Raw genomic sequence first — 17,447 nt, 5'->3', positions numbered from 1 at the left:
TGTTTGACTTCTTTTACTTGGTATATTTTCAAAGTTATCTAAATTATAGCATGTATCAGTACTTCATTCCTTTTTATGACTGAGTAATATTCCACCAGCATTGCCTTCATGTGTTATCGCCCCCAGAGGAGTAGGGTCCCTGGTAAATACCATAGTTCCTTTAGGGCTGCAGGCACGAGATGCTCCCAGAGCGGTCTGGGAGTGGTAGGTGGTGTGGCTTATGTCCTGCTGCCCTCTCTTGTTTGCTCCCTTGCTTCTCTGGCCTCTGCTTTCTCGGTCCCCTAGCTGTTCTTGGAATCAGCTCCTGTACTCTCACTGCCAGCCTCTGGGCTGGCTTTTCCCTCTGCTTGGCATGCTCTTTCCTTCCATGGCTCCTTCAGGGCTTTGTCCTGCTTCACTGACATCTCTCTAACCTTTTTACAGGGCCAAACACATAGGTTTCTGGTAAATATTTGTTGAAAAAATGAATAAATTTCCATTTTAATAAATACATTTTCTTTTTCTTAAAATAAAAATTTAAGTCATAGAAATACACATATGAATACATTGTCATCCTAAAAAATTTATCCGGTGCAGATAAAGCAAAAATTCCCTTTTAGCTCTGTACCTGAGTCTGTCTCATAACCACTGATAGCGACTTGGATGTATTCTTCCAGACCATTTTAAAGGCTTCTGCACATATATATCTGTACCTGTAGAAATAGTTTTGTGTATATATATTCTTTTTATGTATATACATACATATACAGATACAGGCATACCTTGGAGACTGTGCATTCCATTCCGGACCACCCCAATAAAGTAAATACCACAATAAAGTGAGTTACAGGAATTTTTTGGTTTCCTAGTATATATATAAGTTATGTTTACAGTATATATTATAGTCTGGTAAGTATGCAGTAGCATTGTATCTCCAAAAAACAGTGTACATACCTTACTTTAAAAATATTGCTAAAAAATGCTATCATCTGAGCTTTCAGCAAGTCATAATCACTGATCATAGGTCACCATAACAAATACAACAACACAAAGTTTAAAATATTGCCAGAATTACCAAAATGTGACACACAGACACAAAATGAGTGTATGTTCTTGGAAAAAGTGGCGCTGATAGACTTGCCCGACATAGGGTTGCCACAGACCTTCAATCTGTGAAAACTGCAGTATCTGCTGAGCACAATCAAGTGAATTGCAATTAAATGAGGTATGCCTGTATACGTATAAACTACTGTCTATTCCCAAAACTGTGGAGCACCCCCAGTATAAGCTCTGACCCTATGAAACTGTCCTATTCTTTTTTTTTTTTTTTTAAAGATTTTATTTATTTATTTGATAGAGAGAGAGACAGCGAGAGAGGGAACACAAGCAGGGGGAGTGGGAGAGGGAGAAGCAGGCCTCCCGCTGAGCAGGGAACCCGATGCGGGGCTCGATCCCAGGACCCTGGGATCATGACCCGAGCCGAAGGCAGACGCTTAACGACTGAGCCACCCAGGCGCCCCTGTCCTATTCTTTTTAGCCCTCATGTTAGGGAGGTGCCCTGATTTACTGATGGATGTTGAGATCTTCATTTCTCCCTTAGTGTAGACAGTATTCAAGCACACATTTAGGCCCTTGCATCGTACACATGGGGGTGCTTCTCCGTGTATGCCCCGGAAGAGACAACAATTTCATCTCTTTCTTTAAAAATGTTATGCTACTTATTTCTTTATTTTCTTTGGGTATTTTTCTGAAATAGATACTGGAAATGGAATTGTGTGGTTGTAGAGAATGCAAGTTAAAATTTTTAATGGAATAAAATTTTTCTCTAAAAGGGTTGTAGCCATTTGTGTTCTTCACCTAGTAATGACAGCATCCATTTCTTTATATATTTTCACCTGTATTGGATGTTACTAATCTTTTATTTTTCCAATCTGAGTGAGAAATAACTCATTTTAGCCCTTGACATTGAACATATTTTCATATGCTTATTGATCATTTGCATTTCTTCTCTAACATTCCTGTTTATACCTGACTTTTTTTCTCCAAACCAAAAAGGTTTGGCCTTTTTTCTTTATTGATGCTTTCTGTGATTTATTTCTGTGATTTATTAGTGCTTTCTGTGATTATGACTCTTAATCATTTGTGTATTATATATGCTGGAAATATTTTCTTCTAGTCTGTGGCTTGGTTTTTAAGTTGTTTATGGTGTCTTTCTGCCAATCAGAAGTTTTAAGTATTTTTAAATATTCCATTTTATGGCTTCCTTGCTTAAAGATATCTATGCTGTCCCAGGGTTTAAAACTGTATTCCCTTATGTTTTAATTTGTTTGGAGTCTTGTTTTTCATGATTTGCTCTTTTAATTTACCTGGAATTTATTTATGTGGCAGCATGAAGTGAGGATCCAGTATTTTTCCTGTTAGAATGGATAGCCAGTTCTTTAACACTCTTTGTGTGTTTGACCTTTCACAATTGATACGGGATGCCATTTTATCACCCACTGTATCCTCATATGAATGCATCTGATTCTCAGCCTTATTCTACTTTATTGATGTATTTGTCTTTTCTTGCACTAGTACCATACTATTTTAACATTTTGGTAGAAGGAACTAACCTCATCAAATACCATCTTTTACAAAAATATGGCTGGATTGTGCATTTTCTCTTTTAGGTGCATTTTTAAATTAGCTTTTTATTTTATTTAGTGTATTTTTTAAAGATTTAATTTATTTTGGAGAGAGAGCTAGTGGGGAGGGGCAGAGGGAGGGAGAGAGAGAATCTGAAGCAGACTCCCTGCTGAGTGTGGAGCCCAACACAGGGCTGGATCCCATAACCCTGAGATCATGACCTGAGCTGAAACCAAGAGTTGGACACTTAACCAACTGAGCCACCCAGGAGCCCCTTAAATCTTGGGATTTTGATTGGAAAGAAAACATTTCTCTAACACAATTTTTAATGGTCGTGTAGTATTACATTGTATGCTTAGGGCATATTTTACTTAAAAATTTCTCATGTTAGTTCACAACAACCCTTTTAAAATACTGCCTCATCATTTAGGGTCTTAAATTGAGATATAAATAGAACATTGTACTAATCCAAGGGAAGAACATAAGGATTTAATATATGAATATATTGCAAAATGATGACCACAGTAAGTTTTAGTAACATTCTTCACCACATATAGTTACAAAAACTTTTTTCTTATGATAAGAACCTTTAAGATTTACTCTCTTAGTAACTTCCAAATATATGATACAGTATTGTTAACTGTAGTCATCATGCTGCCCTTTACATCTTCAGGACGTATTTATTTTAAACTGGAATTGGTACCGTTTGACCACCCTCATCCATCTTGCCCACCCCTCACCCCTGGCAAGCAGCAGTCTGTTCTCTGTATCTATGAGTTTGGGGTGTTTTTTTTGTTTTTTGTTTTTAATTCCATGTGTGAAATCATATAACATTTGTCTTTCTCTGTTTGACTTACTTCGCTTAGCATACTGCTCTCAGGGTCCATCCATGTTGTTGCAAATGGCAGGATTTTCTTTTTTGTGGCTGAAGAATATTCCATTGTGTATATGTGGGTGTATACCACATTTTTTAATCTGTTCATCCATCAGTGAACACTTAAGTTGCTTCCATGTCTTAGCTCTTGTAAATAATGCTGCATTGAATAGGGGAGTATAGATATCTTTTTGAGTTCATGTTTTTGTTTCCTTCAAATAAATACCCAGAAGGGGAATTGCTGGATCATATGTTATTTGTATTTTTAATTTTCTGAGGAACCCCCATACTGTTTTCCACAGTGGCTGCAACCAATTCCCATACCCACCAAGAATGCATGCGAGGGTTCCCTTTTTTCACATCCTTGCTAAAGTTTGTTACCTTGTCTTTCTGATAATAGTATTCTGACAGGTGTGAGGTGATATCTCAACGTGGTTTTGATTTGCGTTTTCCTGACAGTGACGTTGAATACCTTTAAAAAAAAAAATTAAGGTATTCTTGAGTTCTGGGTTTTGTTTAGAAGTTTTATTGGTTTTATAAATTCATTAGTACTGATTTGTTCGACTGCGATAGATGTGCCTTGTGTTGGGTTTACATAATCATGGAAAAGTTAAGTTAGGGTCAGATTTAATTTAGACGATGTGAGTGGCTAAGATTGACTTTATTAGACTTAATTTGTTTTTTTAATTTCCCTAGTTAGACATGGAGCAGTGGGTTAAAAGCAACAGCAATAAACAACGTAATGAAACAATGGAAGATGTCTATCCCTAATAATCAAATTACATTGACATTTGACAGATGGAAGCAAAACATTTAATTTAGGTGGCCTGTCAGAGAGGATGTGTACAAGGTCAGGGAGTAATGATTTGACTGTTGCAGAGCCAGTCGGAAGCTACATCTGTTGGGGAACGAAACAGTACCGTGATGCTACCACTAGCATTTGCCGTCTAGGGCATTTACTTTACAGATATGCCCAAAGTAGAGCATCGGATTTGCTGAATTGTTTGCATTTACCACATTTAACAGCATACTTGAAATTATTACTGGACTTCCATCTGTTAAGTTGAGGGATAAGAGTGAAAATTTAAACATTTCAATGGGAATTTTCCTTTTAACTACCTGGTAAATACTTACTGAATTAAAGTATTTTCTTGCAACTACTATATGGACTGGATACCTACCTCTAGAGCCACACTTGGTCTCTTTCCTTCTACATAAGTGCTTTAAAAGTTACTTGTGTTGGAACTGTTAAATGATTTTGACTGAGGATCTCTCCCACAGAAATCTCTCTTGCATTATTGTAATTTTTCCATGTAATAATGCTCTTCCTCAGTGTTTTAGTCTTAGCCTTGAAAACAAAGTGCATTAACCTGAAGCTGGCCTAGTAGAGGCTTAGGGTGCGGACTGCATGTGTAAGCTAAAACAAGATGAAGGCTGGTTGTTGTTCATATGGCTTTTAGGCCTTTTAAAAGAGCTGTCAGAAGGGAAGTATCCCATGGTTTTACACTGATGTAGCTCCAAAAATGAAATAGTGAATTCAGTTTCATTTTATTCTGCCTGGGTTTCATTTTCATTTTTGTTTTGTTGTGTGTGTGTGTGTGTGTGTTTGACCTCAAAGCTTATTTTGTACACTTAGCTTTTAGTATGGCTCATAAGGGCTTTAGTATGTCTTCTTAGAGCCCTTTATAAGTATCTAGGCACTGTATTTCACCAAAATATTCTAAAGAAGATGAGCAAGGTTAGATCAGTTAGTTCATGAGAACTTATTTAAATGAATAGCTCTAATGTGTTTTGGTCACCCACCACAAGAGGAATTATAATACCAAAATCAATGATAAAATAAAGTAAAACAATTTAATATGATAGGAAGTAAATGAAATAAAAGGAAATAAATGAAAAATGAATTAAATTTCCATATTCTAAGCTCCCGGATATTTTACTGCTTTTTTCCCCCCTCATTGCATAGAAAGAGAGCATACTAGCAATGAAGAGATCTAACGGATGTTCCACAGCAAAAGTCTTCATCAGTTTATTTCTCATAATCCTATTAAGATGATGAACTGATTGTTCATTGGTTAAAATCTTAGTGATGCTGTAAGATTGAAAAAATAGGAATGCCTGGGTGGCTCAGTCAATTAAGCGTCTGCCTTCAGCTCGGGTCATGATCCCAGGGTTCTGGGACCAAGTCCCACATGGAGCTCCCTGCTCAGTGGGGAGCCTGCTTCTTCCTCTCCCTCTGCTTGTACTCTCACTCTCTGTCAAATAAATAAATAAAATCTTTAAAAAAAATATCACAGCCTTAGCTTTCAGCTTCATAAGTCTTGTGGTTTTCCCAACTCTCTTGTCCTTGGCTTTGAAGCTTCACTTATTTTATATATATGATGTGTGTGTGTGTATGTGTGTGTGTGTAATCATTTTGTGTTAGGTGGCTCTCTGCACAAAATGTGCTGGCATATTCCAAGAGTTTATGAACATAAGCAGTGGATCACATCTTCAAAGCCTACTGAACCACCAGATATTTATGTGGCCTTGGCTTTGCTCCATCAGCCCATGATGAAGAAGAGACAGGTGTTCTCTGTAGAGATGATGCACTAAGTTAGTGCCATAGGAACTTGACTCCGTCAACACTGTAGAGAGTTAACATTAACTCAGCATTTACCACGTGGTCAGTTCTATGCTGAGTGCTGTTCACGGATTGTCTTACTGATCTTCATAGTGGTCCTCTGAAGTGGGTACAGTACTGTTATCCGTCTTTTACAAATGATGCCATTGGCACAAATGAGTTAAATCATTTGTTAAAAGTCACAAATGTAGGGACGCCTGGGTGGCTCAGTTGGTTGGGTGTCTGACTTTGGCTCAGATCTTGATCTCGGGCTCCTGGGACTGAGCCCCACGTTGGGCTCTGCACTCAGCTGGGAGTCTCATTGTCCCTCTCTCTCTCCCTCTGCCCCTCCCCCTGCTCTCTCTCTCAAATAAATAAATAAAATCTTTTTTTAAAAAGTCACAAATGTAGTCAAATAAACAATGGATACAGGATTTTAAAAAGTTAATATAAATAATGTCCTTCATTTGCTTTTTCCACTCAGCAGTATAGACAACATTCCCATGTGCTTTTATGGATCTACCTAAATTCTTCTAATGGTTGTAGAGTATTTCCCAGTATAGGTGTATCATAATGTATGTGGCCATTCCATTCCCATTTGGTAAACACATAGGTTGTCTCTGGTTTCTCACCATTAAAGATAATACTGTGGCAAGCATCACTGGTTATGAAGCCTCCCACACATGTGTTTTGTATGAAAGATTCTTAATACCAGAATTGCTGCTCAAAGAGTTTGTGTCTTTTAAATCTTTGTAAGTTAAATTATTTTTCATTAAATTCTTCTCCAAAAAGGTGGTACCAATGTGTACTCTGAAGTTCTCCCATTCATCCAACTTCCTTGTCAACACTGGACTTTTTTAGTTTTAAAATTTTTACCAATCTGAAAGGTGAAAAAGTCGTATATAATTAAAAATTATTTTCCTCATTCCTAATGAGATTGAACACATTTTTATAAGCTTTAACTCTGATTTTTTAATGTGGATCAGTTATATATTTTGCCCGTTTTTCTTTTTTGTTGTTGTTGAATTACAGGAGCTTGTATATGGAAATGAACCTATTCTATGTTGCTAATATTTTCACCCATCTCCATGGTCTTATTTATTTATTTATTTTTAGTAAAGTATAATTGACAAATAATATTCTGTTTCAGGTGTACAACATAATGACTCGATGTTTGTATACATTGCAAAATGGTCACCAGAGTAAGTCTAGTTAATATCCATTACCATACATAGTTACAAAAAAAACAAAAACTGTTTTCTTGTGATGAGAACTTTTAAGATAAACTCTCTTACCTTTGAATTTTATTTATGGTGTCTTTTGCCATGTAGAAGTCTTATGCTTACATGTTTTCTTTGCTGTCATTCCCTTATGGTTTCTCAACTTGGGTCCAGAGGGATCTTTTTTAAAACACAGATTTGATCATTTCCTTTCTACGTTTAAAGAAACCCTCAGGGGTGCCTGGGTGGCTCAGTCAGTTAAGTGTCTGCCTTCGGCTCAGGTCATGATCCCAGGCTCCTGGGATCGAGCCCCGCATCGGGCTCCCTGCTCCATGGGAAGCCTGTTTGTCCCTCTCCCACTTCCTCTGCTTGTGTTCCCTCTCTCGCTGTGTCTCTCTCTGTCAAATAAATAAATAAAGAAATAAAGAAATAAAATCTTTTTAAAAAAAAATAAAGAAACCCTCAGTTGCTTCCCACTGAGAGGCAGTAAAATACAGTGCTTGAGGACATGGAATATAGACATTTTGCTTGGCTTGAAACCTGGTTCTCTTACTTCCTCGTTGTGGAGCCCTAGGAAGGTCAGGTACTTGTTCTGTGCCTGGACAGGACGGGGAGGAACTGCAAGTGGGTATGAAGTGTTTTTTCAGGGGAAGGGAAATATTCTAAAACTGGATATAGTGGTGGTTACACAACTCTGTAAATTTACTCAAAACTGTGGAATTATACACTTTTTAAAGTGGGAAATTTTGGTATGTGAATTATAATAAGGCTGTTCTAAAAAAACAAATGGGTTCAAAGCTTATTTTGGAGAGATTCCCTTTATAAGTGTAATTGTAGACTAATGTAATTGATACTTTTTGGTTCTGCATAATATTCTAGATAAATGCAATAAAAAACTAGATAAAGTAATATATCCTTAATCTTATTCATTGGGTAAGACAGAGCATTGAAAGCTACCTTTTTCCTTTAGAAATTCATTAGGAATTAGGGTTTTTGTGGGTAGGAGTCATGGTGCTAAATCCTACATCTGAGGTTAAAGAGTGATTCATATACATGTTAGTTTGTTTTGATTTTTAGATATCAAGATCTTGGTAGTGCAGTCTCTGCATACACACACACACACACACACACACACACACACATTTACATACGCAGTCTCCAAAATTAGGAAAGGTATCCATTTTTTTCTCTAATCCCCTCTATTCTGCCAGTGTGTGTCTGTTTTATGTGCCCTCCTAACTCACTGGAGTGCCAGGTCTTATGAATGAGTAAACATGCTTGGGATTCAGGCTGTTTATGTGTTCTTTTTGATTTTCCAGCACTTTCATTTGGACCCTTGGATGCCCATTGAGCAAATGCTTGAGACCTGCAAGTAATCTTCAGATCATAGCAGAACTGTAAGGCCTGTCCTTTGCGTGGGGAGGAGACAGCTCATGTTCTGTGGAAATGAACGGGGAGCAGCAGCTTGATGCAGGTATTGGTTTTGCTGAGCAGAATTCATTTCTCATAGTGCAGAATTCTCTTACTTACCTGTGTTGTCTGATTTGTCTTTCTACCACTGAACGGGAAGCTCTTTGAAGATATGAGTTCTTTCTCTGTCCCTAGCAGAGAACCTGGCACTAGGGGGTCCTCATAATGTTTGCTGAAAAAGCAAATAACTTTTATGAACAGACGTCTTAAAAAAATTTAATTTTGATAGTTATTTTGAAATAATTATAGATTCATGAGAAGTTGCAAAGATGGTACTGACAGGTCTTGTGTACCCTTCGCCCAGTTTCTACCATTAGTTACATCTCATCTAAGTATAGTACAATATAAAAGCCAGGAAATTGACCTATGTATAAAGTATATGTAGTTCTCTGTCATTTTATCACATGTAGCTTCCCATAACCATCACCTCAGTCAAGATACAGAACTGTTCCCTTACCACAAAGAGCTCTTCTCTACTACCCCCGTCATCTATCCCACACTGTCCCCCAATCTTCTCTTACCCCAGGCAACTGTTAGTCTCTTCTCCATCTCTGTGTTATTTCAAGAATGTTACATAAATAGAATCACATAGTATATGACTTCTTGAGATTTGCTTTTTTCATTCAAGATAATGCCCTTGAGAGCTATCCAAATTCTTGCATGTATCAGTTTATTGCTCAGTAGTATTCCATGGGTGTACTACAGTTTGGTTAACTCTTCATCTACCATAGTACATTTTGGTTGCTTCTGGTTTTTAGCTATTACAGTAAAGCTGCTGTGAGCAATCATGTACATTAAGATTTCATTTTTCTGGGGTAAATACCCAGAAGCACAATTGCTGGATCATATGTTTAATAAAGAGACAGCCAAACTACTTTCCAGAGTGGCTGTACATTCTTACCAGCAATGGATGAGAGATCTGGTTTCTTCACATCCCCCTCTGCCATTTGGTATTGTCACTGTTTTTCAAGTCATTTTGATTTGTATATAGTGTTTTTGAATGTATCTCTTTGTATGGCTGTTTAGTGGTTGCCCTAGGTATAACACTATCTATACATAACTTAGCATACTTGCTGGTGTCATCATTTTATTAATTTGAGCCAAGTGTGGAAACTTTACCTACTTTTATATCTCTTTACCTTTATAATTGTCTTAAATATTTCCTCTACAGACTTTGAGAACCACATCAGACACTGTTAAATTTTGCCTCAACTGTCAAACATACTTTAAAGTCAGAAGGACGAGGAAAATGTATTATATTTTCCAGTATTTTTACTCTTGAAATTGTCCCTTATTCCTTCCTGATTTTCTGATTACTTCTTCTGTCATTCCATTTCTGTTTATAGAATTTTTTTAGGGTTGATCTGCTAGTGATAAAATATTTTACCTTCCTAGGACAGTGCCTTAATTTCCCTATTAATTACTGAAGGATATTTTTGCTGGAAATGGAATTCTGGGTAGAAAATTCTTTTCTTTCATCTCTTGAAAAATACTGTGCCTTCTGGCCTCCATGGTTTCCGATGAGAAATCTGCTGTCATTGGAATTCCCTCGCCTCCATTCACCTTAAATTTCTCTTCCTGCTGTCAAGGTTTTTTTCTGTCTTTAGTTTTCAGAAGTTTGACACTTGGTGTGTCTTTGCACATATTTCCTTGGGGTTTATCTTGTTTGGGGTTTTCTTAGTTTCTTGAATCTTATGTCTTTTGCTAGAATTGGAAAATTTTCAGCCATTATTTCTTCAAATACTTGTACAGCCCTGTTCTCTTTCTCTTTTTCTGGGATTCTGCGGGCACCAGTGTTAGATCTTTTCTTGCTGTCCCACACTCTTTTCATTTTTTTTTCTTTCCTCAGTCTTTAATTGTAGTCATTCTTCCCTCTATCCTTTTTATTCTGCTAAGGGGCTTACTATGGAGTTTTCTTATGGTTATGTATTTTCAATTCTAAAATTTCTATTTTGAGCTGAAGAAGGATGAGGAATGGGAATAGTCCCAACCTAAACCACAACCCTGCTCTTCTAACCACGTCCAGTGGCTTGTCTTGAATAGTTAACTTTTCCGTTTGTTGTGTGCCTTCAGCTAATTTCACAACTTTGAAATAGTTGATTTTCATCATTTTTAGCCAGCGTTTTTGCTACTTTTCTGGGAGAGTGGGTTCACCGAGGTACTTACTCTGCCATTTAGGAAGTTTATCAGTGTTTTGTTTTAAATGTTATTGTTAACTCATGGATTTAAAGTGCATGCATGTGCATGTGCAAACACGTGCGTATACACACACATACACATATGTGATGAGTTTGATTCCATTGCTGTCATCCTTCATTTGATGATCAAATTGCCCCATTCTAGCAATGAGCATTCTTTCAGATTGGTTCCTGTGTTCTTTTGGTGTGATGTCATGTATCTTTGATAGTTCCAGTCCTTGCTTTCTAGGGTAGTAAGATTCCCAGGTACCTCTTGCACATTTTCTGCCCCAGACTTACAATCTACCATTTCTCAGGGAAACTGTGTATTTTTCTTTTTTATTGATAGTGGATATAATATTTAGAGACCGCAGTCTGGGTGCTGGGGTGCTCATTGATACTAGGTTGTCGTTTCTTGTAGGCCTTATCCATTGACATAACTGGAAACTACACGTCTTTTGAAGAGAAAAGAGTCCGATGGCTTTGTTTTATATTCACAATTTTAATTTAAAATTGCAGGGCTTTTACGCTTGTGTCTCTTTTCTTTTGGAATTGTGTTGTTTCATAATGATGTTAATATCACTTATTTTTACCCTATAATATTTCTATAATTTTTTCAACAGTACCAACATTCCAAGTATTAATATCAGTGTGAGGTTTAAAATTTCTTCATGGTTTTTGCCTCTAAATATATTCCACTGGGGTTTGCAGTCAGATATTATATTTTAATATGACATGAAGTAATCCTGTTTTCCTTGTGGTTATGTCACCAACAGGCATATTTGTTTCAGTTGGAATTTTTTTCTTTTGATTTAAATATGTTTCTAAAATGTTATAAAGTATCTACATAGTGATAAAGTCAAAATTATGTAACATTCCCATTTTCAATCTGATACTATTCATCCTTTTCATTCTTCCCTATATGTGCAACTGGTTTTTATTATTTTACTCTTCTGTTGTTCATTTAAAAATTATAAACAAGTATGTGTGTGACTACATACATATATATATTCATAGTCGTATCTCTTAGATACTGGAAATTATCCCACATCAGTATGTAGTAATCTTTCCCTTTTACAGCCATATGGATGTAGGGACCTTATTTTATTCAGCCAGTTCCTTACTGATGGACATTTGGGTTGTTTCCAATCTTGACATTACAAATAGTACTGCAACGAATAGCTTTGTACATGTCTTTGTATTTTTGCCAGCATATCTTTGGGAGAGATTCCTAGAAGTGGGATTGCTGGATCAAAAGGTAAATACATATGTATTTTGCTAGTATTGCCAAGTTCTCTTTCACCAGGGCTGTCATTGTGCTTTACCTGCTTAAGCACAGCCTTACCATAGAGTATGTTGTCAAACTTTGGAATTTTTTTTCCAATCTGATATCTCAGTGTAGTTTTAATTTACATTTCTTTTAAAATGAGTAAATTTACACATCTTCCCATATGTTTAAGGACCGTTTGCATTTCTTTTTGATAAATTCTCTTTTTCATGTATTTTGCTCATTTTTCTATCAGATTATTAGTTTCTTTCTTCTTGGCTTGTTAGTAATTTTTAATTTATGAGAGATTTTAGTTCTTTAATTCATTATATTTAATGTAGTCGGTGTTTATTTTTTTATTTGTAAATTAGCATGCTGTTTGAGGGAGAAGGTTCCTGGCTAAGGACCATGAGTGTTCAACCTTATTATGGTTTGGTAATGGAAATTGACTTTCTACTGACCCATACTTCCGGGATGCTTCCGGTGTAGTCTTTGTTGGCTTGTTCCATTTCTGTTGAAAAATTTCAAACAAGTAAAAACAAATGGAAAACAATTTAACAAACACACATGGATAAAAATGAATGGAAAACAATACAGCAAACACCCGTGGTACCTACTGTGAAGAATTAATGTTAACATTGTCCAATATTTGTTCCCATTTTTTTTATTCCTGTAAAATATCCTTAACACAAAGTTTGCCCTTTTAACCATTTTGAGGTGTACAGTTCAGTAGCATGAAGTACATTCACGTTGTTGTACAACCATCAGCACAGTGATCTCTAGCACTTTTTCATCTTCCCAAGCTGAAACTCTGTACCTGTTACACAATAACAACTCCCCATCTCCCTTTCTCCCCAGTCCTTGGGAGCCACCGTTCTCTTTTCTGTCTCTCTGGATTTGACTGCTCTAGCTCTTACGTTTAAGTGGAATCATACAGTATCTGTCCTTTTGCGAGATCCTGTCCTTAGGTTCATCCATGTTGTCATATGTGCCAAGATTTCCTTCCTTTTTAAGGCTGAATAATATTCCATCATGTGCATATACCATCTTTTGTTTATCCGTTTATCTGTTTATGAACACTTGGGTTGCTTGCACCTCTTGGCTCTTATGACTCTTATTGCTCCAAACTTTTGTGTACAAATATCTGAGTCCCTGCTTTCAGTTCTTTGGGGTATGTACCCAGAAGTGGAATTGCTGGATCATAGGGTGATTGTATTTTTTAATTGTTTGAGAAACCACCATATAGTTTTCCACAGTGGCCCCACCATTTTCCATTACCAGACCAGCAGTGCACAAAGATGCCAATTTTTCACATCCTTGTCAACACTTGTTTTCTGCTTTTTTGGGTAACGGTCATTCTAGTGGGTGTGAGGTGTGTCTCCTTGTGGTTTTGATTTGCATTTCCTTTATGATGTTGACCATGTTTTCATGTGTTTTTTTTTTTGAAAGAAATAAAACCTAATAGGGTTTAAGCCTCTTTTGTACTTCCCTTCTAATCCTATTTTCTCCTCTCATCTCCGAAGGTAGCACTGTTGAAGTTGATGTATGTTCTTCCCACCTTTGTTTTTTGTTTTTTTTTTTTAAGATTTTATTTATTTATTTATTAGAGAGCGAGCGAGAGAGAAAGAGCATGAGAGGGGAGAGGGTCAGAGGGAGAAGCAGGCTCCCCGCCGAGCCGGGAGCCCGATGTGGGACTTGATCCCAGGACGCTGGGATCATGACCTGAGCCGGAGGCAGTTGCTTAACCGACTGAGCCACCCAGGCGCCCCCCACCTTTGTTTTTATACTCTTATTAATATGCATGCATTTATAAACATGATACTGCAAAGTTTCCTTTGAAGTCTAAACTGTATCTTGTGCTTTTCATTCTGCACCTGCTGTTTTTATTCGATGTGGGTTTTTTTTTTTTTTTTGAGATTTATCTATGACAATACTAGTTCATTCATTTCATCTGCTATATAGTACTACTCCATTGTAGAATTGCTGTAATTTAGCTCTTCTCCTACTGATTGCTTTTGTCTGGTGCTATTACAAACTGTGCTGTGGTGAGCATCCTTGTCCTTGCCTCCTTGTGTTTGTGTGAAGCCTAGGCTCCCCTAGGGTGTACTCATTCAGCAACTGTTTATTGTGAACTTGCTAGTGCCAGGCATTGTTGTGGGCAGTGGGGATACATCGGGAAACAAAACCCTGCTCTTCGAGAGTTTATGTAAATTGGGATTATTTGATTCTGGAATATTTGAATCTTTGCCCACTCCACAAAAATTTATTGAGTCTGCTGTGACAGAGATATAGGAGTGACTAAAACAAAATTCTGTCTTGATAGAGTTTATTTTCTAATGGGGAGGATAAAAAGATGTATGGCATACTGTCAAGTAGAAATGAATGCCTTTAAGATAATGAAAGCGGAGTCTGGGGTTTCTGCTTTAGATAAGTACTGATGGAAGGCCTTTCTGGAGAGAGGACATTTGAGGAGAGGCTTGAATGAAATGAAGCTGGGAATGACACTGGGGAATGAGTCTTTGAGCTGAGGAAATGAATGCAGAGGAGGCTTGGAAGAAAGAACATGATTAGAGAAGAACAGTAAGAATCCCAGGGTCACTTGAGTGCAGGGAGCAAAGAGGCTGATTGGGGATGAAGTGGCAGGGAAGGTAGCCAGAGGTCAGACCATGTTGGGCCTTTGCAGTCTCCCAAAGAGTTTAGATTTTATTATAATTGGGATTAAAAGGTGAACGATATAGTGGTTAGGTCTTGGGCTAGAGAGAGAGCAATAGAAATGATGGGAAGTGGTTAGATTCGGGATATATTTTAAAAGTGGTACCTACAGAATTTTCTGATGGCTTTGATGTAAGATGTGCAAGAAAAGTTGGAAAACAAGGATAACTCAACATTCTTGGATTGAGCCAAAATATAGACTGGTGGAGGTGTCTTTTACTCAGTTGGAGAGTACTAAGGAAGAATCAGGTTGAAAATTTACATTTGAAATGCCTATTAAGTATCTCAAATAGTTGGCATTAGATACTAAATGATGGTCTAAAGTGATTGTAACAGTTACACTCTCACCAGCTTCATATAATGCATTTGAGTGAGTCCCTGATGGATTCCAGCAGGAGACCGCATGTCACACTTCCGTGCTGTTGGGATTCATCAGTAATCAATGCAGTAAAGGAACCTGCCATTAAAAAAAAAAACACATAATTATTTTGTGTGTAAAATCAATTAACTTGTTGTGAAGTAAATTGTGTAAGTTAGGGTTACTAATTTTATGTTTTTATACCTTGAGTTTTCTTTAATTGGGGCTCACCTGTTTCCTTTTGTTTTGATTTTAATTCCAGATGCTGGATCTGGTGTGGAAGAAGTGGAATTAAGCTGGGAAGATTATCTAGAAGAGACAGGGTCCACTGCAGTTCCCTATGGATCTTTTAAACATGTAAGCAATAACCGTATTTGTTTTACTCACTATGTCCCATTCCTTTGTCTCATTGTACCCTCATTAGAGAGTTTAGAGTTATTTTAAGTTGGAGCACTTGAAAAGATTTGAGGGCTTTTTCCTTTTCCCTCCTCCTGCCACCCTCATTAAGAAAGCTGGACATACTTTTTTTTAATATGTTATTTATAAGTAATCTCTACACTCAACTTGGGGCTTGAATTTACAATCCTGAGATCAAGAGTCGCATGCTCTACTGACTGAGCCAGCTAGGCCCTCCTGGACATATTTTAAAATCCTTTTTGGTTTTGTGTATTTTCTGCCACTCAGTGCAGGACTTGTCTTTTTGACTAGTCATGAATATTCCTTTATTTTTGTCAAAAAACCCTCTATAATTGAAGAAAATGGTTTATTTTCTTGCACTTTGTTTTATGACCATTGGCTTGCACATTGGGAGTAATTTCAGTAACATTATTGCTTTCTCTCATGTTGAGCAGAAGCGTGAGTAACGTCAGATAGTGGGTCAGATTAGTGGCCAGTGCAGCGTGGTTTTATGCCCTAATAGCCCAGTTTAATTCTTAATCCATTGACTACATATTTGCCCTGTGTGATGTCTTTAGAATGTAAGAAAATACTCCAAATTTTATTAATAATTTATATTCAGACCTAGTTTTTTAACCTGTTCACTTACACTCCATCTTAAAACATAGAATTATTGAGTCTATTGATTTCATGTTTGTCTTAGTCTGTTCAGTCTGCCATAACACAATACCATAGATTGGGTGGCTCAAACAACAGAAGTTTATTTTCTCACAGTTCTGGAGACTGGAAGCCTGAGATCAGGGTGCCATTATGGTTAGGTTCTGGTGAGGACTCTTTTCCTGGTTTGCTGACAGCCTCCTCACTGTGTCCTCACATGGCAGAGAGTGAGAGAGCAGGCTCTCTGGTGTCTCTTCTTATATGGACACTAATCTTACTGAATCAGGGCTCCAGTTCTATGGCCTCCTTTCCCCTTTACTACCTCCGTGAAGGTGCTGTCTTCAAATACAGTCACACTGGGAGTTAGGATTTGAACATATGGATTTTGGGGAGACACAATTCAGTCCATAGCAGTGTTCAACAGGGCATAGTTCCTTTGTTCTAGGATTTGAGAAGGCACAAACACTCACTCAGAATTGTTTGATTTTGTCAAGTTGAACTGTATTCTTAAGTGTTTTTATAAGCTGAAGAATCCTGCTTATTTTCAGTTTGTTTTGTAAAAACTCAGTCATGATAGTTGTCCTTTCTGTTTTTTAGTTCATTTATGTTTTTCTTAAATTGAAGTGGTGAGATTTATATATTTTAAGTAAGGATTTCATTTTATATTGACTAATCTTTTATAAACGGTTTCAATATTTTTTAACATAGAAAGTCTATTTGTGAGGGGCGCCTGGGTGGCTCAGTCGTTAAGCGTCTGCCTTCGGCTCAGGTCATGATTCCAGTGTCCTGGGATCGAGCCCCGCATCGGGCTCCCTGCTCTGCGGGAAGCCTGCTTCTCCCTCTCCCCTCCCCCTGCTTGTGTCCCCTCTCTCACTCTGTCTCTCTCTGTCAAATAAATAAATAAAATCTTTAAAAAAAAAAGAAAGTCTATTTGTGATCATGTAATATTTTTGAATTCTTGTTTTTAGTGTTATTACTAATCTGATATGTATTTATACAAGCTTATTTATTTATACTAAAATGAAAATGGAGGACAAATTTTCTGACCAAAATCCTGGATCTAAAAAAGTGACATTTTAAAGAGACAGATCCACCTTTTCTCTTTGGCAA

General features: G+C 37.1%; 1 protein-coding gene across 8 annotated transcripts in view; it reads left to right on the top strand.

Annotated features, from left to right (window-relative positions):
• The window catches only part of SFMBT1 (Scm like with four mbt domains 1), a 109,705-nt gene that overhangs the window by 49,031 nt on the left and 43,227 nt on the right, over positions 1 to 17,447 (top strand). For 6 of the 8 annotated variants that reach the window (XM_081819144.1, XM_081819149.1, XM_081819142.1 and 3 more), the window contains 2 exons: positions 8,620 to 8,774; positions 15,547 to 15,641. In XM_081819144.1, the coding sequence (XP_081675270.1) occupies positions 8,747 to 8,774; positions 15,547 to 15,641 (123 nt within the window). In that variant the 5' untranslated portion in view covers positions 8,620 to 8,746. Of the gene's footprint in view, positions 1 to 7,265; positions 7,283 to 8,619; positions 8,775 to 15,546; positions 15,642 to 17,447 lie in introns of those variants that run through there. The other 2 variants (XM_081819146.1, XM_081819156.1) reach the window with 2 other exon arrangements.

This window comes from Leptonychotes weddellii, chromosome 1, assembly GCF_054177405.1.
Source record: "Leptonychotes weddellii isolate Sample4059 chromosome 1, ASM5417740v2, whole genome shotgun sequence".
NCBI classification, from domain to species: domain Eukaryota; kingdom Metazoa; phylum Chordata; class Mammalia; order Carnivora; family Phocidae; genus Leptonychotes; species Leptonychotes weddellii.
This window is presented reverse-complemented; position numbering and strand designations above follow the sequence as displayed.